General features: G+C 45.0%; 1 protein-coding gene across 2 annotated transcripts in view; it reads left to right on the forward strand.

The window, feature by feature from the left end:
- Positions 1-16,307, forward strand: part of SHC3 (SHC adaptor protein 3) — a 138,658-nt gene that overhangs the window by 105,340 nt on the left and 17,011 nt on the right. The window contains exons 7-11 of one of the 2 annotated variants that reach the window (XM_066368451.1): positions 3,812-3,938; positions 8,642-8,792; positions 9,710-9,797; positions 12,071-12,229; positions 16,003-16,301. In XM_066368451.1, coding sequence (XP_066224548.1) covers positions 3,812-3,938; positions 8,642-8,792; positions 9,710-9,797; positions 12,071-12,229; positions 16,003-16,301 — 824 coding nt within the window. The remainder of the gene's footprint in view (positions 1-3,811; positions 3,939-8,641; positions 8,793-9,709; positions 9,798-12,070; positions 12,230-16,002; positions 16,302-16,307) is intronic. The other variant, XM_066368452.1, reaches the window with a different exon arrangement.

Below are 16,307 nucleotides of genomic sequence, written 5' to 3' on the forward strand. Positions count from 1 at the left end.
AATACCAGGCAGCCACAGCTGTACATACAGCTCCAGTGCAGAGCTCATTGACCAAGACCACCTGGAGGGGGGTCTAAAATAGTACACCCTTCCCTCCACAGCCCACTGGTTCCTCCTCTTCCCACCCTCCACCTTAGGTCCCAACTGTTACGCTTTTCTAGTTTGCAAAACTTTTTTCTTCATATATGTTTACACATATATTTTCTTCTTTTAAAATTTTGATACAAATAAGATCTTAGCCTTTTATTTTATCCCCCCACACACACATACATTATATCTTGGACCTATTTTCAAGACAGCCTAGAATGATGAGGTTACCTACCTGATCCATGATGTGGCTTTACCAGAATTAACCCTAAAGGTCTTGTGTGTTCTACCCCCATAATCCTTTTTTTAATTTTTTTTATTTTAGTGCAAGCATGCACACGAGTGCTGCGTGAGATGACAGGGTCAGACAGACAGGAAGGGGGAGAAATGAGAAGCATCTACTCATAGTTGTGGTACCTCAGTTGTTCATTGGTTACTTTTTCTTCTGTGCGTTGATGCAGGGAGCTCTAGCTGAGCCAGTGACCCCTTTCTTGCTCAAGCCAGCGATCTTAGGCTCAAGCCAGCAACCATGGGGTCATGTCTGTGATCCTATGCTCAAGCCCACGCTCAAGTTGGTGACCTTGGGGTTTTGAACCTGTGAACTCAGCGAACCAGGTTGACACTCTATCCACTGCACCACTGTCTGGTCAGGTTACATCATTTTATTTTAACATTGGAACTTCCATTTATTACCCAGTGACGCCCACCCCCTGCAGTCTTATGTATACATTAGCTCAGATTGCATGGTTGGGGTCACAGAAGCAGCTAAAACACGATGCTCTGATTAGACATGTGGCTGCCACAGGAAGCATGGACTTCCTGTAATTTGTAACTGCAGCAACATCCCTGTTCAGGCACCGTCCACAGCTCCCTGATCTGCTGTGGAAAGACACATCCTATACGTTGTTGGTGCTGACCTAAGAGGAAAGAAGCCTGCGTGTTCAGTCTGAAGCGCTCCTAACACCTTCTGCAGCTTTCCCCCAACATTTTCTGTGTCGTGGGAGACTTGGTGAACAAAAGGCTTGCGCAGGAATCGCGCCCAGGGGAATGCCGCCCCTTGTAGCCGCGCTTGCCTCCAACAGCGGGGTTGTTTCAACGTGAGAAAGTGAGGGTTGCTCTGGCCTCAGACAGCTGTGGCTCCAGGAGGTGACTGCCTGGGAAAGGCCTTAAACAGTAAGAACCCACTGGGGCAGACAACACCTCCCCCCATGTTCTTTCTTCATCAGCACAGTGGGTGAAAGCGAGGGTTTATCTATTTATTTATTTTTTAAAGTGGGAGGTTCATTTCCATCTCTTAACATAGAGCAGGAGGTTAGTGTTCCTATGTGTGGACATCTAGGTTACCCCATACTGGGCTATTTTCAGCAGCAATTGTGCAAATAAGACAGGCCTCCGGCAGTAAGCATCTGGTGACAATGCTGGGTGTTCCCCTCGCCCCAGGCCTCGGGCTGAGAGCTGGACTTGGGTCCTAACAGCCTGCTGCACCCCTGCATGTAAAGGTCTCACAGCCCCTCACACTGGACAGACTGTAGATTGAAGCCTTTCTGCCCTCCACAAAGCATCTGCCAGTCTCATCAACATGCCCACAGGACCTGAGTGAGCTTGATCCTGCTCTAAGCGGTCCCAACCTTTTCCTCCTGCCTCCAGCTCCACAGACTGCTGGCTGTCCCTGGAACACCACTGCCACTACCTGCCTCGGGGCCTTTGCACCTGCTGGGCCCTTGAGTGGGACATTCTCGAACCATCACAGGCTTCACTCCCCGATTTCCTTCAGGCCTCCTCTCTGATGTCACCTTCTACTGCCCCAGTGTTTGCTTTGGGCCATATTTTAGGTTTTACAACATTCTTTTGATTCTTGACTCTATGCGTATCTCATCTGGTCTCCTTCTTGTCATGTATGATGCCTCGGGCTCTGTCTTTCCTTGTGGGTGTGAACACACACCCAGCTGTTCACCTTGGCAAGGGTCTCCTCATTTCTTGAGTACATCAAGTCTTGCAGGCCCGGTTAAAAGATGGTGGTTTTGGCTAGAGACCATTGCAGTATCCTCAGAGGGAACAGCAGACCCAGCCGTGGCTGGTAGCCAAGGGTTGGTTCTGGATTTGGCGTGGGCTTCTGGTGCACAGAAAGGGCATTATAGACAAGGAGCCTCACACCCCGCCAACAGGTGCTACTTTCATGGTCTATCGAGGACGAGACAGGTAGTGGAGCCCAGAGATACTCTGCCAGCCTCGGGCAGCTCAGACACACAGGGCTTGGCCGTAACCCGGTGAGGGTGCAGCCACCAGAACACTGCAGCCTGTGCATGTGCTGGGAGCTGACCTGAAGAGGACACTCTCCAGGCTGGCTGTGCTCTGCTGTGTGGAACGCATGGGCCCTGTGGATCTTGGTGCAGCCCCTTCTGCTGAAACCTGGTTCCTCAGTCACTAGGTGAAAGGCTAGGGCACTGCTTTCTCCTCAGAAGAAAGATAAGCCACATTTCTTGACCTTTCCCCTGTTTGTTTGTTTTTTGGTTCGCCAAAGTATTGGCCAGCCCACTCCCGGGGCTGCTGCTGACACTAGGGGTATAGGTGTGTGGCTGGAATACGTGCGTGGGGTGAGTTGGGGGGTCTTTCCTTCACACTGGCTTCAATTCTTCCTTCCCCATCCATTGGAAGACATGTCTGTTTCTATTGGTGAACCAATAACCCGGCAACTCTAATACCTGTTTCACCTGGGCTTGCTGTATGCCTTCCCGGCTTGATACTTACAAACTAGTGTCAATAGTCAATGAGAAAAAATGCCGTTAGAACATCTGTCTCCTGGGGACCAGTCCCTTGGCCACACCTACTGCCTCCCAGGACTGCCCGGCGATCCACAGCACATTCCCCTGTCTTCCCCACAGTGCTTTTTCCTGTGTCCTCAGGAGTGCGCCCCCTCCAGCCTGAAGGGAGAGCAGGAGCTGGGGGTGGGCAGGGCCTGACCACTGCCATCGGGGTAGGCTCCCCTGGCTTTGAGCACAGAGAAGGCTGTATCATGCTGGAAGTTGCCAGACTTCAAAGGTGGTGATGTCTCCGTCCCTTCCCAGGCAGTTTCCCATCTTAAGGAGCCCTCTTTTCCATGTGTCCTGGGTTCTCCTGGAGCCAGAGGCCAATCTGATGGCTCTGGTGCCTGAATAACTATCTTTGTGGCGTCTGCCAAGCACCTGCAGGAACCCTCCCTGAAATTCAATTATGTCCCAGCTGTTGATGAGAGAAGATGAAGCGGGACACATCTATGTGTTCTCTTCTCCAGGGAGAACGCCCTTATTTTATTCATGACAAGTTGCGCCATGCTGATCATGGCAATTGGTTCCTCTGTGGGGTGCATGGACAGTCACTGTCTTGTAGAGCAGAAGCAGGCCTCCTCTGTGCTTGACACCACTGGACCCTCTGTTCTCCGAAGGTGTCACGTGGATTGTGCCACAGCCTGGTCACTATGCCCTTGAGGGGTGGCGAGCACCTGCCACAAAGGCATTCATTTTTCATTTTAGAGAAAACAGGCTACTCAGGAATCCATCCGATGGTGACACTGGGATTAAGCTGCAAGTCGAGCCCCCAGGACATATTATGAAGGGCACTCACACCTTCCTGTCCCCCTCTTCTCACTGAGGCTGACGGGTTTACCCGTGGGAGGGCTTGCGTGCAGGCGCCTGGGCAACCCCAGTGTCTGTCTGTCTCTAACGGGCCGGGTTTCTGGCTCCCACAGCATGCCACATTCTGGAGTGCTGTGACGGGCTGGCCCAGGATGTCATCGGCTCCATTGGACAAGCCTTCGAGCTCCGGTTTAAGCAGTATCTGCAGTGCCCTTCCAAGATCCCTGCTCTCCAGGCCCGGTGAGTGGTGCTGCTGTCTGCAGTGGCCGTTACGCGTTTTATCACCTTTCCTCCTTAAAACAAACAAACAAGCAAACAAACTGTAAAGGGGAACACCACCGAAGTGCCTCCCTGGGGAGTGCCCTGTTTGAGGCTTCCTGGGCTCAGGGACACCTGGCGGCGCTGGGCCAGGGCTGAGGAAACTGGCAGATGGAAACCGACATATGGGCGATGCTCTGAATGTTTGGAAAAACATTTTTTCTTGAAACTATAGTGACAGTAGCCAAGGTTACAAAGAAACAGTGTAAAATGTTTTTGCTCCGTTTCCTGTGCAACCATGCAACATTTCACGTGTCACCTCCTAGGGTCTGTATCCCCGCAGGGTCTGCATGTACCATGGCCCTTGGTCATCATGGTTGACCAGCAGCCTGACTCAGAGGCTGCCTTGTGGGGCCTTGTGCCTGGAATGACCAGTGTCAGTCCTGCTTGACTGGCCTCTGTAGCCTGGGGACTCCATGGTCCACGTGGCTCTGGTAAAGTACTTTAACCAGTTGGGGCTCAGCAGCTTTCTCTGTAAAATAGGAATAATAGTCCCTCAGCCATACTGTGATTTTGAGTGTTAAATAAAATGGTAAATACAAACAGGAATTGTGAGACTTTGATTTATTATAAAAATGTTCAGGACCTATCATTGAATTCCCTTAGCACATAGGGGTTTACCATGCAGCATTAAGCATTAAAATAGTAATATAGGGCATGGTGGTCATTCAGTAGTCTGTCCTTGACTGAACTCTCATGAAAGCCTGTTACCTTGGCGTGATCACTGTAAGTCAGACTTCATTTTATTTTTCCCAAGTTTACTTTGCATGCATTTCCAACTTCTGCAGCCACATTTTGTGACTTAGTCATGTAGGAATTGTCTACCTTTGTCTTCATTGTTATGAAGATTTCATGTCATCCCTCTGAAATCTTCACTTTTCTTGAAAGAGATTTTTCCCCTTGTCCACTGGGAAATTTCTTTTAAGACATTCACTCTGGAGGTCCCTGGGGAGGCCCCACTTGTTCCTGGTCAACAGAAGCTGCTACAAGCTCAGACGAGCTGTGTGCAGGAAGAGGTAGAGTTAGCAAGTGACAGAGGCCCAGATGGTCCTTGCAGGAGAACGAGTGAACACACTTTTGTAAAATGTTTTTGCTCCGTTTCCTGTGCAACCATGCAACATTTCATGTGTCATTATATATATTTTATATATAATGGGATACAGTTGTTACAGAGAATGCATCTGTATTGTGTATTACTAGAAAAAAATCTCAGAATTTTTAAATGGTGTGAAAAACAATATGAATCACTTATGGAAATGTTAGACAATTGTATACATAGTTTATGGGTAAATGCATATATATATATATATGTATGTATATATATATATGCAGGAATATTATACACTGGCTCTTGGATATCCAAGGATGAGGTAGGGTATAGTGAGCTTTAACTTCATTTGTCAACTATATTTCTTCCCTAGTATTTTAAAATGTAAAGATACCAATATTTTAAAAAAAATGACAGTGAACACCCTCATACCCATTGTAGAGTCTACCATTAACATCTGACTGTTAATTTCATATATCTATTGATCCAAAGTAAGTTTGAAATTTTTATTTCTTTTTTTCTTTTTAGTTAAGTGAGAGTTGGGGAGGTAGAGAGACAAAATCCTGCATGTGCCCCGACCGAGATTCACCCAGCAAACCCCCTATTGGGGCGATGCTCTGTCCATCTGGTGTATTGCTCCATTGTTATGCAACTAAGCTATTTTTAGCACTTGAGGTGGAGGCCATGGAGCCATTCTCAGTGCCCAGGGCCAACTTGCTCAAATCAATTGAGCCATGGCTGCAGGAGGGAGAGAGAGAGAGAGAGAGAGAGAAAGAGAGGGAAAGGGGAAGAGGTAGAGAAGCAGATGGTTGTTTCTCTTGTGTGCCCTGACTAGGGATCAAACCCAGGACATCCACACGCCAGGCTCTATCACTGAGCCAACAGCCCAGGGCGACAAATTTTATTTCTTAAAAAAAAAAAAAGAAAGCAAATATAGCAAACTGTTTACATTGTTTAATGTTAGTGGTGAATATATAGGTATCTTTTATGTTAATTATGATTTTCTGTACTTTTAAAATGTTATGTAATAATCAAATAACTGTTATTATAACAATATGTACAGCCCTGGCTAGGTAGTTCAGTTGGTTAGAGCATTGTCCAGATAGACTAAGGTTGCAGGTTTGATCCCCGATCAGGGCAAATACAAGAATGAACCAATGAATGCACAAATAAATGGAACAAGAAATCTATCTTTATTTCTCTCTCTCTCTTAAAAAAAAAAATATTATAAAAAACACCATGTACAAAAGTAGGTAGAGTTAATTGAGCTACCATGGTTCTCTGGGAAAATTTTTTAAGGCATAAAGTTCTGTATTGTTTCTATAATATATAATAAGGTTTAAAGGAAATTTAATTTTGGATTTTCATTCTTTATTTCTTCATGTTAGTATGTGTTACCATCTGATGTTCTTTCATTTCAGCCTGAAATATCTCTTTTAATGGAAATTGCAGGGCAGATTTGCTAGTAATGACATGTTTTCAGTTTTTATTTATCTGAAAATGTTTTGTTTCTGCTTTATTTTGGAAGGATAGTTTTACTGGGTATAAAGTGCTTGTAGACAGTCTTTTACTTTCAGTACTTGAATATGCCATCCCACTGCCTTCTGGCTCTCACTGTTTTCAATTAAGAAGTCAGCTGTTCATAGTATTGAGGGTCCTTTGTCCAGATCTAAATTTCCTCAGGGTTAGTCTTTATTGATTGCTTTTTTTCTTTGTGTTTATTTGCATGTCTCATACATTTTATTTTATTTTATTTTATTTTATTTTATTTTAAACTAGAGCTTGTAAATAATGCAGCAACTTGGGAAGTCAGATTTCTTCCCTCTTTGGCACTTGTTGTTGGTGGTATTTTTTGTGGCTGTTTTGTTTCTATAACTTTTCTAAACTAAATCCATAAAGTCTGTATTTTTTGCCAGCTATGGCCACTGGCAACTCTGATCAGTTCAGAGTTGATTAGAGAGCTAATGATTAGAGAAAGATTTCTTTAAATTCCTGGAACTATTAAGTTTCCCAGGCTTTCTGAGGGGTTCTGTTTGTATAGGAAGCAACCTTTAACACCAAGCTGGGCAGTTGGTTATTCTGCCTTAGCTTTCATTTCCTGTCTGTGTGTAGCTCCAAGGTAAGCCAGACATGAAACTAGGGCCTTTTGACATCTTTCCAAGGATGAGCAAGCCTCATCTGCAGACATGAACAGAGCCCTGTGAATACATGTGGCCTCCTAGATTCCTCGGAATATGTGGAAATTTATCAAAAACCCATACAGACATCCTATTTTCTAGCTGTTATTTTTAAGCTTTTCATTAGCCTACTATCTGCTCCAAATGCTGTCTACTACTTCAGGGAGTCATGCTATTGAACAATGGCCTCTTGTTATTTTTTACAAACCTCCCTCGTGAAGAGGCATTTTTTTCCTGGGCTAGTTCTGAATCAGGTCACATAAAGACAGCCTTAGGAATGACTTCTTCTAAGGAACGACTAGACAGTTTACTTAATGGCAGCTCTCTGGGAATGGGCTTTAAAGGAGACTCAGGCTGTTTGTCCCCACCCCCATGGCTATCAGGCTACTGGTTTTCTCTGTGACTGCGGGGGCTTTGCTTTCAAAACTACCCCAGAGATGGTAATAGAGCAAGTTAAAATGACAAAGCTGCTGTTCTTACAGTTATTTTCCATTTGTTTAAAAAACAAACAAACAAACAAACAAACAAGCAAAATATATACCTCTCTATGTAGTTGCAAGCTTTTGGCTAATTTCAGGGTTTTAAATAGTTAATTCTAAAAAACAAACAAATAGAATTTTTTTTTACCAAGTTTTATTGTTGCTTTTGTGGAAGAGAAATTTTTCAGAGGTCCTTACACTACCATTTCCCCTGATGTCACCAAATCTTCATTTTTAGTTGATTTTGCCTTGGGTAAATTTCATTATTTACTAAAGTATGTGTCTCTGCCTTGAGGATCTGGTTATCTTTACATTTAAAATTTTAAATTAAAACTAAGAACTATATGATTTTATACACAGGTGGGACATAAAAATGAGACTCAGACATGGACAAGAGTGTGGAGGTTATGGGGTGGGGGGGGGAGAGGGAGGGGGTGGGGGAGGGGAGGGGCACAAAGAAAACCTGTTAGAAGGTGACGGAAGACAATTGGACTTTGGGTGATGTGAATGCAGCATAATCAAATGTCAAAATAACCTAGAGATGTTTTTTCTGAACATATGTACCCTGATTATCCGTGTCACTCCATTAAAATTAATTTAAAAAAGATTTAATCAATAATGAATAAATAAATGGAACAACAAAAAATTTTTTTCTTTTCTAATTAAAATGTACTTTTGAAAAAGGATTTTATTTTCTGTTTCAAATATGACTGGACTTTTCCAAAGGGTAGAACTATGAATAAGACAGAGATATTTTACTATACCATTCATGTGGTTTTCGAATATGCCTGAGACCTATGTGGTTGAGTAGAAAGTGACTAAATTCACCCCTCTGGGGTGACAGGTATTAACATTCGAGGTGTTGGTTTTGACTACAGGTTCAGCTTTTGACTAAAGCTCTTGAAAATTCTCTTTTAACAGAATGCAGAGTCTGGATGAACCATGGACGGAAGAGGAAGGAGACGGTTCAGACCACCCGTACTACAACAGCATTCCAAACAAGACACCCCCTCCGGGGGGCTTTGTTGATGCTCGACTGAAAGCCAGACCCCATGCCGCTGACACAGCCCAGGTTAATCTTACACCTTTCTCTGGATGCTGGCTAACTGAACTTTATTCCCTTGTATTTTTCTCAGCTTTGTTTTCAGGTTGGCCTCTGACAGAATAACTCGCAAATGTTTTCCCCATGGATTTCATAGAGCAGACAAGTAGGGAAAGCTAAGGCTTTGTTTTTAACATTACAAGGTGCTTAGTCAAATACTTTGGACTGTATTGTGATTCCTGAGGTAGGATCTGGAGGTCCCTTCTCTACGTTAGGGCAAATTTCATTATACTGCAATCTTAATGAATGAGGAAAGACAGGGCTCAATACATGTTCAACTTGTCTTTGGGTGCTTTGGGTACTCTGAAAAGACAGTGGACACAGGCCTTTGAAGTGGTAGGAACTTTATGAGTTTTTCTATTTTAGTCATTTTCCTGGGTTTCCCTCTAACTCCAAATTCTAATGAGGCAATTGTTTTCTAGTGTTATGATATTTTTATTTTGTGTTGAGAGTTCTTTTGATGTCATCTACCTGGCGTGAATAATAACCACACTAATAATAGTGTCAAAATAGCATTGAAATCAAATGTCAGCAGCTCTGACACTAAGAAGGAATCCCCAGGTGGACTTGCCCAGGTGTGTCAGGTGACCAGTGTATTCTGGCACATAGATACTTCTGCTGCGTCCAGGGAGCTCAATTCATGCTCACATGTGAGGAGGGGGGGTGAGAATAAAGGGGCGAATGTGCAGTTTTGTTAAGATGCGGTCTCTTCCTCTCACCCACACAAACTTACTTCCTAAATCTTAATGTCAGCTGTGGGGCATGACGGGGAAGTCATGTGTAATTGGGGACGCAGCCACCTGGTCATTGATGTGCCTGCTACCGCACTGTGGCTTTTGGAGATGGGAAAACAAGATGAGCATCATTTTTCCTCTTTGTATCTATAGTTTTCAGGAAAAGAGCAAACTTATTACCAGGGAAGACACTTAGGAGACCCGTTTGGTGAGGACTGGCAGCAAGCACCTGTCAGGCAAGGTGAGAAGCAAGGTAACAAGGACAAGAAACATAAAATACGAAAGTCATGTGTCGCTTCCCGGTCTCCCTTGCTCCACCTCCATCCTTAAGAAACCATTGTGTTGCTTTGTATGTTTATCTACATCAGTTTGCATTTTCTAGAACTTCATATACATGTAGTTCTATGTATGCATTCTTTTTTATCTGACTTATTTTCACTCGGAAAAAGTTAGTTTTAGATTCACTCCTGTGGCTATGTGCATCAGCAGTTATTTTTCCTTTTTGTTGGTGACTAGTATTCCATTGTATGAGTAGCCTACACTGCATTTAGTTGTTGATTGATATTTGTTTCCAATTTGTGAGCATTACAGATAAAGTTGGTTTGAACATTTGTGTTAAAAAAAAATGAGCCTGACCAGGCGGTGGCACAGTGGATAGAGCATCAGACTGGGATGTGGAGGACCCAGGTTCGAGACCCTGAGGTCGCCAGCTTGAGTGCGAGCTCATCTGGTTTGAGCAAGGCTCACCAGCTTGAGCCTAAGGTCGCTGGCTCGATCAAGGGATCACTCGGTCTGCTGGAGCCCCCCAGTCAAGGCATATGTGAGAAAGCAATCAATGAACAACTAAGATCCCGCAACGAAAAATTGATGCTTCTCATCCCTTTCCCTTCCTGTCTGTCCCTCTCTCTGACTCTCACTGTCACGCAAAAAAAGTGGTGTCTCCCCGGTGTTAGTTTATCCCCTGTGGAATGGCAGGAAAATCCACTGAAAACCCTGTGGATGGTGGGGCTGTAGATTCCTGACCAGATCATAGAAATACACAAAGTGAGGAAGTGGGGGTGCTGCACGTCCGCTGACAACTCCTAGACAGATGACATACCAGGATGAGTGTGTGTCCTTCAACGCTGACTGTTCTCAGGTGCCCAGGCACCTTTCTTCTGGCCAGAGGTCTGAGGAAGTGACCTCCACCCATCTCAGTGGGAGTTGGTTGGCAGACTTGGAAGGGTGTATCATGCCGTCCCTAAGCTCCATAGGGCTGAGCCCCAGTGGTCCTCACAGGAACCAGTATAGCTTTCCTCTTCCACTACCCACTCTCCAGGGTCAACTGCAAGAGGAGGAGAGTGACATCTACCATAGGCAGAGATGCACCAGGACACATCCCGCACGGCCCTGAGTACATTTAGAGGACACTTCCACATCTTATCAAATCCATGAGCATGCACCTACACCCCACATTAAAAATAATTTAGAGGCCCTGGCTGGTTGGCTCAGTGGTAGACCATCAGCCTGGTGTGTGGAAGTCCCAGGTTCGATTCCTGGCCAGGGCACACAGGAGAAGCACTCATCTGCTTCTCTACACTTCCCCATCTTCTTTCTCTCTGACTCTGTTTTCCCCTCCTGCAGCCAAGGCTCCATTGGAGCAGAGTTGGCCTGGGCACTGAGGATGGTTCCATGGCTTCCGCCTCAGGCTCTAGAATGACTCCGGTTGCAAAGGAGCATTGCCTCCTAGTGGGCTTGCTGGGTGGATCCTGGTCAGGAGCATGCGGGAGTCTGTCTCTGCCTCCTTGCTTCTCACTTCAGAAAAATTAAAAAAAAAATTAGAAATGACTGACAGCTAACTGCCAACATGAGTCTTCATTCCATAGACAGTTCTGTGCACACGTGTGCGCATACACATGTATCTTTTGTGTATTAAAGTTTTAAATTAATTTTAAATGTTCCCCTTCCTCAGACACTTCCATAACTCCTTCGATAGCTCTAGGGCTCTACTAACTCTACAGGGTCTGAAGGAGACGCGGTGACGAATGAATTAAGATCCAATTTAAGCTTCTATGTCTATAAATTTAACCATTTATTAATTTAACAACAAAACTTTTCCCTTAGCGTAGCTATTTGTGCTGAGATCGAATGACAACAATTTAAAAAACATTATGTTGTTCAATAACAGTTGACATCCAATATTATTTTATATTAGTTTCCGGTGTATAGAATAGTGGTACCCACACAGTCACGGGCCCAGAGTCGTGGTGAATCGCTGACCACACGGGTCTCCACTGCCATGGACTAATGGTCGCACTTTGACATGAGGGTGTAGATGTGTCTTAGCCAGAACGCAGTAGTGCATGTGACAGGGTCAGAAGAGAAGATTTAAACCACGGGGGGTAGGGGGCTACAAGAAGAATGTCCTTACAGTCAGCCTGAAGGGCCTTTCCTGGAAAACTGGGGGGGCTCAATCACAAATGCACCAACAGCATTCCCATCAGAGGAGGAAACAGGGCTCGTTTGTTGTTGCAGGGTCCACGGACACCTACAGCACGTCGGAAGGGAAAGCGCACGTGGCGCCCACAGGAGAAGCCCCCACCTATGTGAACACCCAGCAGCTCCCACCACAGGCCGGGCCGTCTGTGGGGGGCAGCACAGAGGGCAGCCCCGGGAAGGACCTCTTTGACATGAGTGGGTTTCTATTCGCCCTCGGTTTCCTTTGCTTCTGAGCTTACTTTCCACATGGCCTTTTACTGGAAGTCTGTGCAGTTACTGAACTTTGTGCTGGTTGGGTTCTGATTGATGGTGATGATTAGCAGTGCTTTTCTGGGTTATGATCGGGCTTTTCAGGACTTTTAATGTCAGCCAGCCTGTGCTTTTTGACCACATCCCTTTCTGTTGCCCAGAGGCACAGCGACTCTCCTCTCTTTGGGACATTGGCTTAGCTCTTGAAGATGTGCACATATCGAGACCAACAGTCTACATAAGGAAACACACTCATTTCTTTATTCACTTAATAATTAATTGACTGTTAAGTGCTGTCTCAGTTGCAAAGATGTCCAGGTGCAATGGCACGGCCGCTGTCCTCATAAAGCCCTCGGTCTCTTGGGCAAGACCAACACACGACCCAGAAATTGCAACAAGCCCTTCTCATATGCGTGCAGTGTTTGCCTTCTCTTTCATTTTTCTCTCATCCTCTCTCTTTCTCTACCACTTCAAGTCTCTCCCCCATTCCACTGAACACTTAGCATGTGTCAAATACCATTCTGCTCACTGGGGATGTACAGAAAAACAGAGTAGGCAACGTTCCTGTTCTCGGAGAGCTGAACTAAGCTCTGTGAGTTACCAGGCAGTAACAAGTGCCCAGATGGAAAATAAGGAAAGAGAAAGAGAGAGACAGGAAACTATTTAAATAGCAACACAGTGAGGTATTTAGCAGGGGCTTTCTGTGTGTCATAAATATGGGGAAAATTAAATCACCCATGAACTCATTAATGGGATGACAATGGTGAGCAAAAAACTGTAAAGAAATTTTGAAAGAAACTCCCGAGCTCACAAAGAGCTCTATATCCCCCCAATTTTTTTAAATTCCTTGAGGATTTAAAGGCTAAAGAAAGGAAGAGGTTAATATTTAACAACTTTCTACCATCTGCTCTGCACTTATTTTATTTAATATTTGCAAAGATATTACAGGTGGATGTTATTACTACAGGTGGATGTTATTACAGCAATGCGCCACAAAATGACATTTGGGTCAACAACAGACCACATTTAGGATGGTGGCCCCATAAGGTTTCAATGCAACTAAAAAATTCCTGTTGACTAGTGAAGGTCCTTGGTGTCTTCATGTCCTAGCACAGCACATTGCTTGTGTGTTTGTGGTGGTGCTGGTGTAAACAAACCTACTGTGCTGCCAGTTGTGTAAAAGTACCATCAGTGTTTGCGTAGGTGCACTCCATGATCTTTGCACGATAAAGTCACCTAATGACACATTTCTCAGAAAGTATCTCTATCATTAAATGACATGGGACTGTATTGTTATTACTATTACTATCCTTATTTATAGAAGAGAAAACAGAGAATCCTAGAGGCTAAGAAAGTTTACCACTGGCTGGACAATACTTTCCATGGTGTGTGAGTGAGGACAGGGTTGAGTGCGTCCACGGTTAGGCGGCACCAAGACCACAAAAGCCTATTTCTCCTCAGCCACTTTGGTTTCCCGGATACTGGACTCCCATTCTGACTGACAGCAATGACCGGAACCAGAGGAACTGTAGAATCCCAGGGCTTAGGGCACCTTAAAGATCATCTAATCCAATGCCTTTACTTGAAATACTTGAAATAATTTAGAAGCAGCCTAGGAGGTACAAAGTGACTTCCCCACAACGTAGAGCAATGTGGCGGCTCTCTGGCCCCTGCTCCAAGTTTAACAATGTCTCACAACTGCAGTTTCGTAGTTGTGCTTGTGGTCAGACCGTTTTACTGTTCAATTTGGTCAGTTTACCAGGTGATTCCTGGGCCCAGAACCCAGTGAGAATTAGATCGGTCTGGGGTTTGGGATGGGAATCATGAGAATCAGATCCAACATTTTCTCATCCATCCATTTCTACTCCTGCTCCCCAAATTAGAGAAGACAAAAAGAGGAAAGGACTCTGGGAGGATAGTATCTATTGAAAAGAATGAAAAAAAAGGGGCAGTGCTCTATGTTGTTTATTTTGAACCACTAGAGCTGAATGGTGATGATGGTGATAGTTGTGGTGATCATTATGATAAATAGCAATGATGACAATGGGATAATGGTGATGGTGACGGTGCAGAAACAAAATGATACAAATTTTCAGCTACTCCAGGCAATCAGAAAAAAGATAAGGTAAAATAAAGTAAAATTTTAATCAATAATTTTAACTTTTTTACTCCAACTATATAAATGAAATGATTTAAAAAGTGTCAAAATGATCTAATTTCGGTTTCATTTATTCACCTCACTTCTGCCCATCTTCTACTAATAATTGGCCTTGTTTTGCAGCTTCTGTTGAATATTTATAGAGTAGGAAGTGTGACCAGGAATAAACCCATTGAGCTTTGAGGATGCCAGTCTGCCCAGGACACTGTTCTAGTTCTTGTGGTGCTTGCGTTGTTTGGGGGTGCCAGATGGCCCTAAGTCATATCTGTTATAGCACATTTCATGCAGCACTCCACATATTTTTTCAGTGAGCTTTTGTACAATTATTTATTTAAATTTATTTATTTGAGAGAGAGAGAGAGAGAGAGAGAGAGAGAGAGAGAGACAGGAACATTGATCTGTTCCTGTATGTGCCCTGACTAGGGGATCAAACCAGCAACCTCTGTGCTTCAGGACAATGCTCCAACCAACCAAGCTACCCAGCCAGGGCACAAGTACTTATTTAAAAACCAAACACTGAGATGTTTGCTCCTGGCATATGTTGATGTTAGGGCAGGAGTCTTACCACCGACTGGTGCCCTGCAGTGAAAGGTGTGTTCTGAAGGGCCCAGGGTCAAGCTCAACCTCAGACACTCACACAAGATCCTTTCCACAGGGAAACGAGTGAAGGTCAAGGGGAGGTAGGGCTCCTACTCAGGGGCAAGTCGCATAAACGGCACCCTGTAAATGTCAGTTTTCTTTTCTTTTAAAAATTCACCCATACAAAGATTTTTTTCCTCAAATTGAATTTATTAAGGTGACATTGGTTAATAAAATAACACAGGTTTTGGGTGTACAATTTCCTAAACATCATCTATATATTGTATTGTGTGCTCACCACCCCAAGTCAAGTCTCCTTCCATAACCATTTACTCCCTTCACCCACACCTACCTCGCCCATCCCCTTTTCCTTCCACGATCGCCACACTGTTCCCCGTGTCTATGAGCTTTTTTTTCTTTGCTGAACTCCCTCACCTTTCCCCCCAGCCCCAAACCCCTTCCCGTCTGACAGTTGCCACTCTGTTCTCTGTCCAATACAAAGATCTTGAAATAAACATTTGATAGGTTGGGTTTAGGTTTTGCACAAAATCAAAATCTTGCAACTTGCCTTTTCCGGTGCGCATTTCCTTTGGTCTGGCAGGTTTTTATTTGGGAGAGAACATATTTGTTAAAGAGCCAAGCCAACCTTCCAGAGAAAGTAGTTGGGGTGTGGCACGCAGGCCCTGCGGGGTGCAGAAAGGTGGTCATCCTAATCTGCTAGACAGAGGGCGGGCTTGAACCCTTGGCACAGGCACAGAGCCTAGCTGCCTTGGAAAGGCAGACTTATCTGAAGGAGTCATGCCAAGATTTGGGCTGTGCCTTCAAACGCTTGTTGCGATGCATCTCGTTATATTGTCAGCCTCTGTTCACGGCCAGTGCTTCATTGTAGTAGAGCAGCCTCCATGTTCCGTTGCTCACGTTGTGCTGTTTGTCGTTTGCTCCTCCCACCCCTCGGTCGCCTGGTGCTGGCCAATGGTGCCAGCAGAACCGTTTGAAGATGCTCTCAGGAACCAGTGCATGGGGCCTGTGATGAGCAAGGCTGCATCGGTGGAGTGCATCAGTCCTGTGTCACCCTGGCCCCCAGATGCCGGCGTGCTGGAGGCGCTGAGAGCCGAGCCCTGGTACCAGGGCGAGATGAGCAGGCAGGAGGCTGAAGGGCTGCTGCAGCGTGACGGGGACTTCCTGGTCCGGAAGAGCACCACCAACCCAGGCTCCTTCGTGCTCACCGGCATGCATGATGGCCAGGCCAAGCACCTTCTGCTTGTGGACCCGGAAGGCACGGTGAGC

This window comes from Saccopteryx leptura, chromosome 2 (assembly GCF_036850995.1).
Source record: "Saccopteryx leptura isolate mSacLep1 chromosome 2, mSacLep1_pri_phased_curated, whole genome shotgun sequence".
NCBI classification, from domain to species: Eukaryota; Metazoa; Chordata; class Mammalia; order Chiroptera; family Emballonuridae; genus Saccopteryx; species Saccopteryx leptura.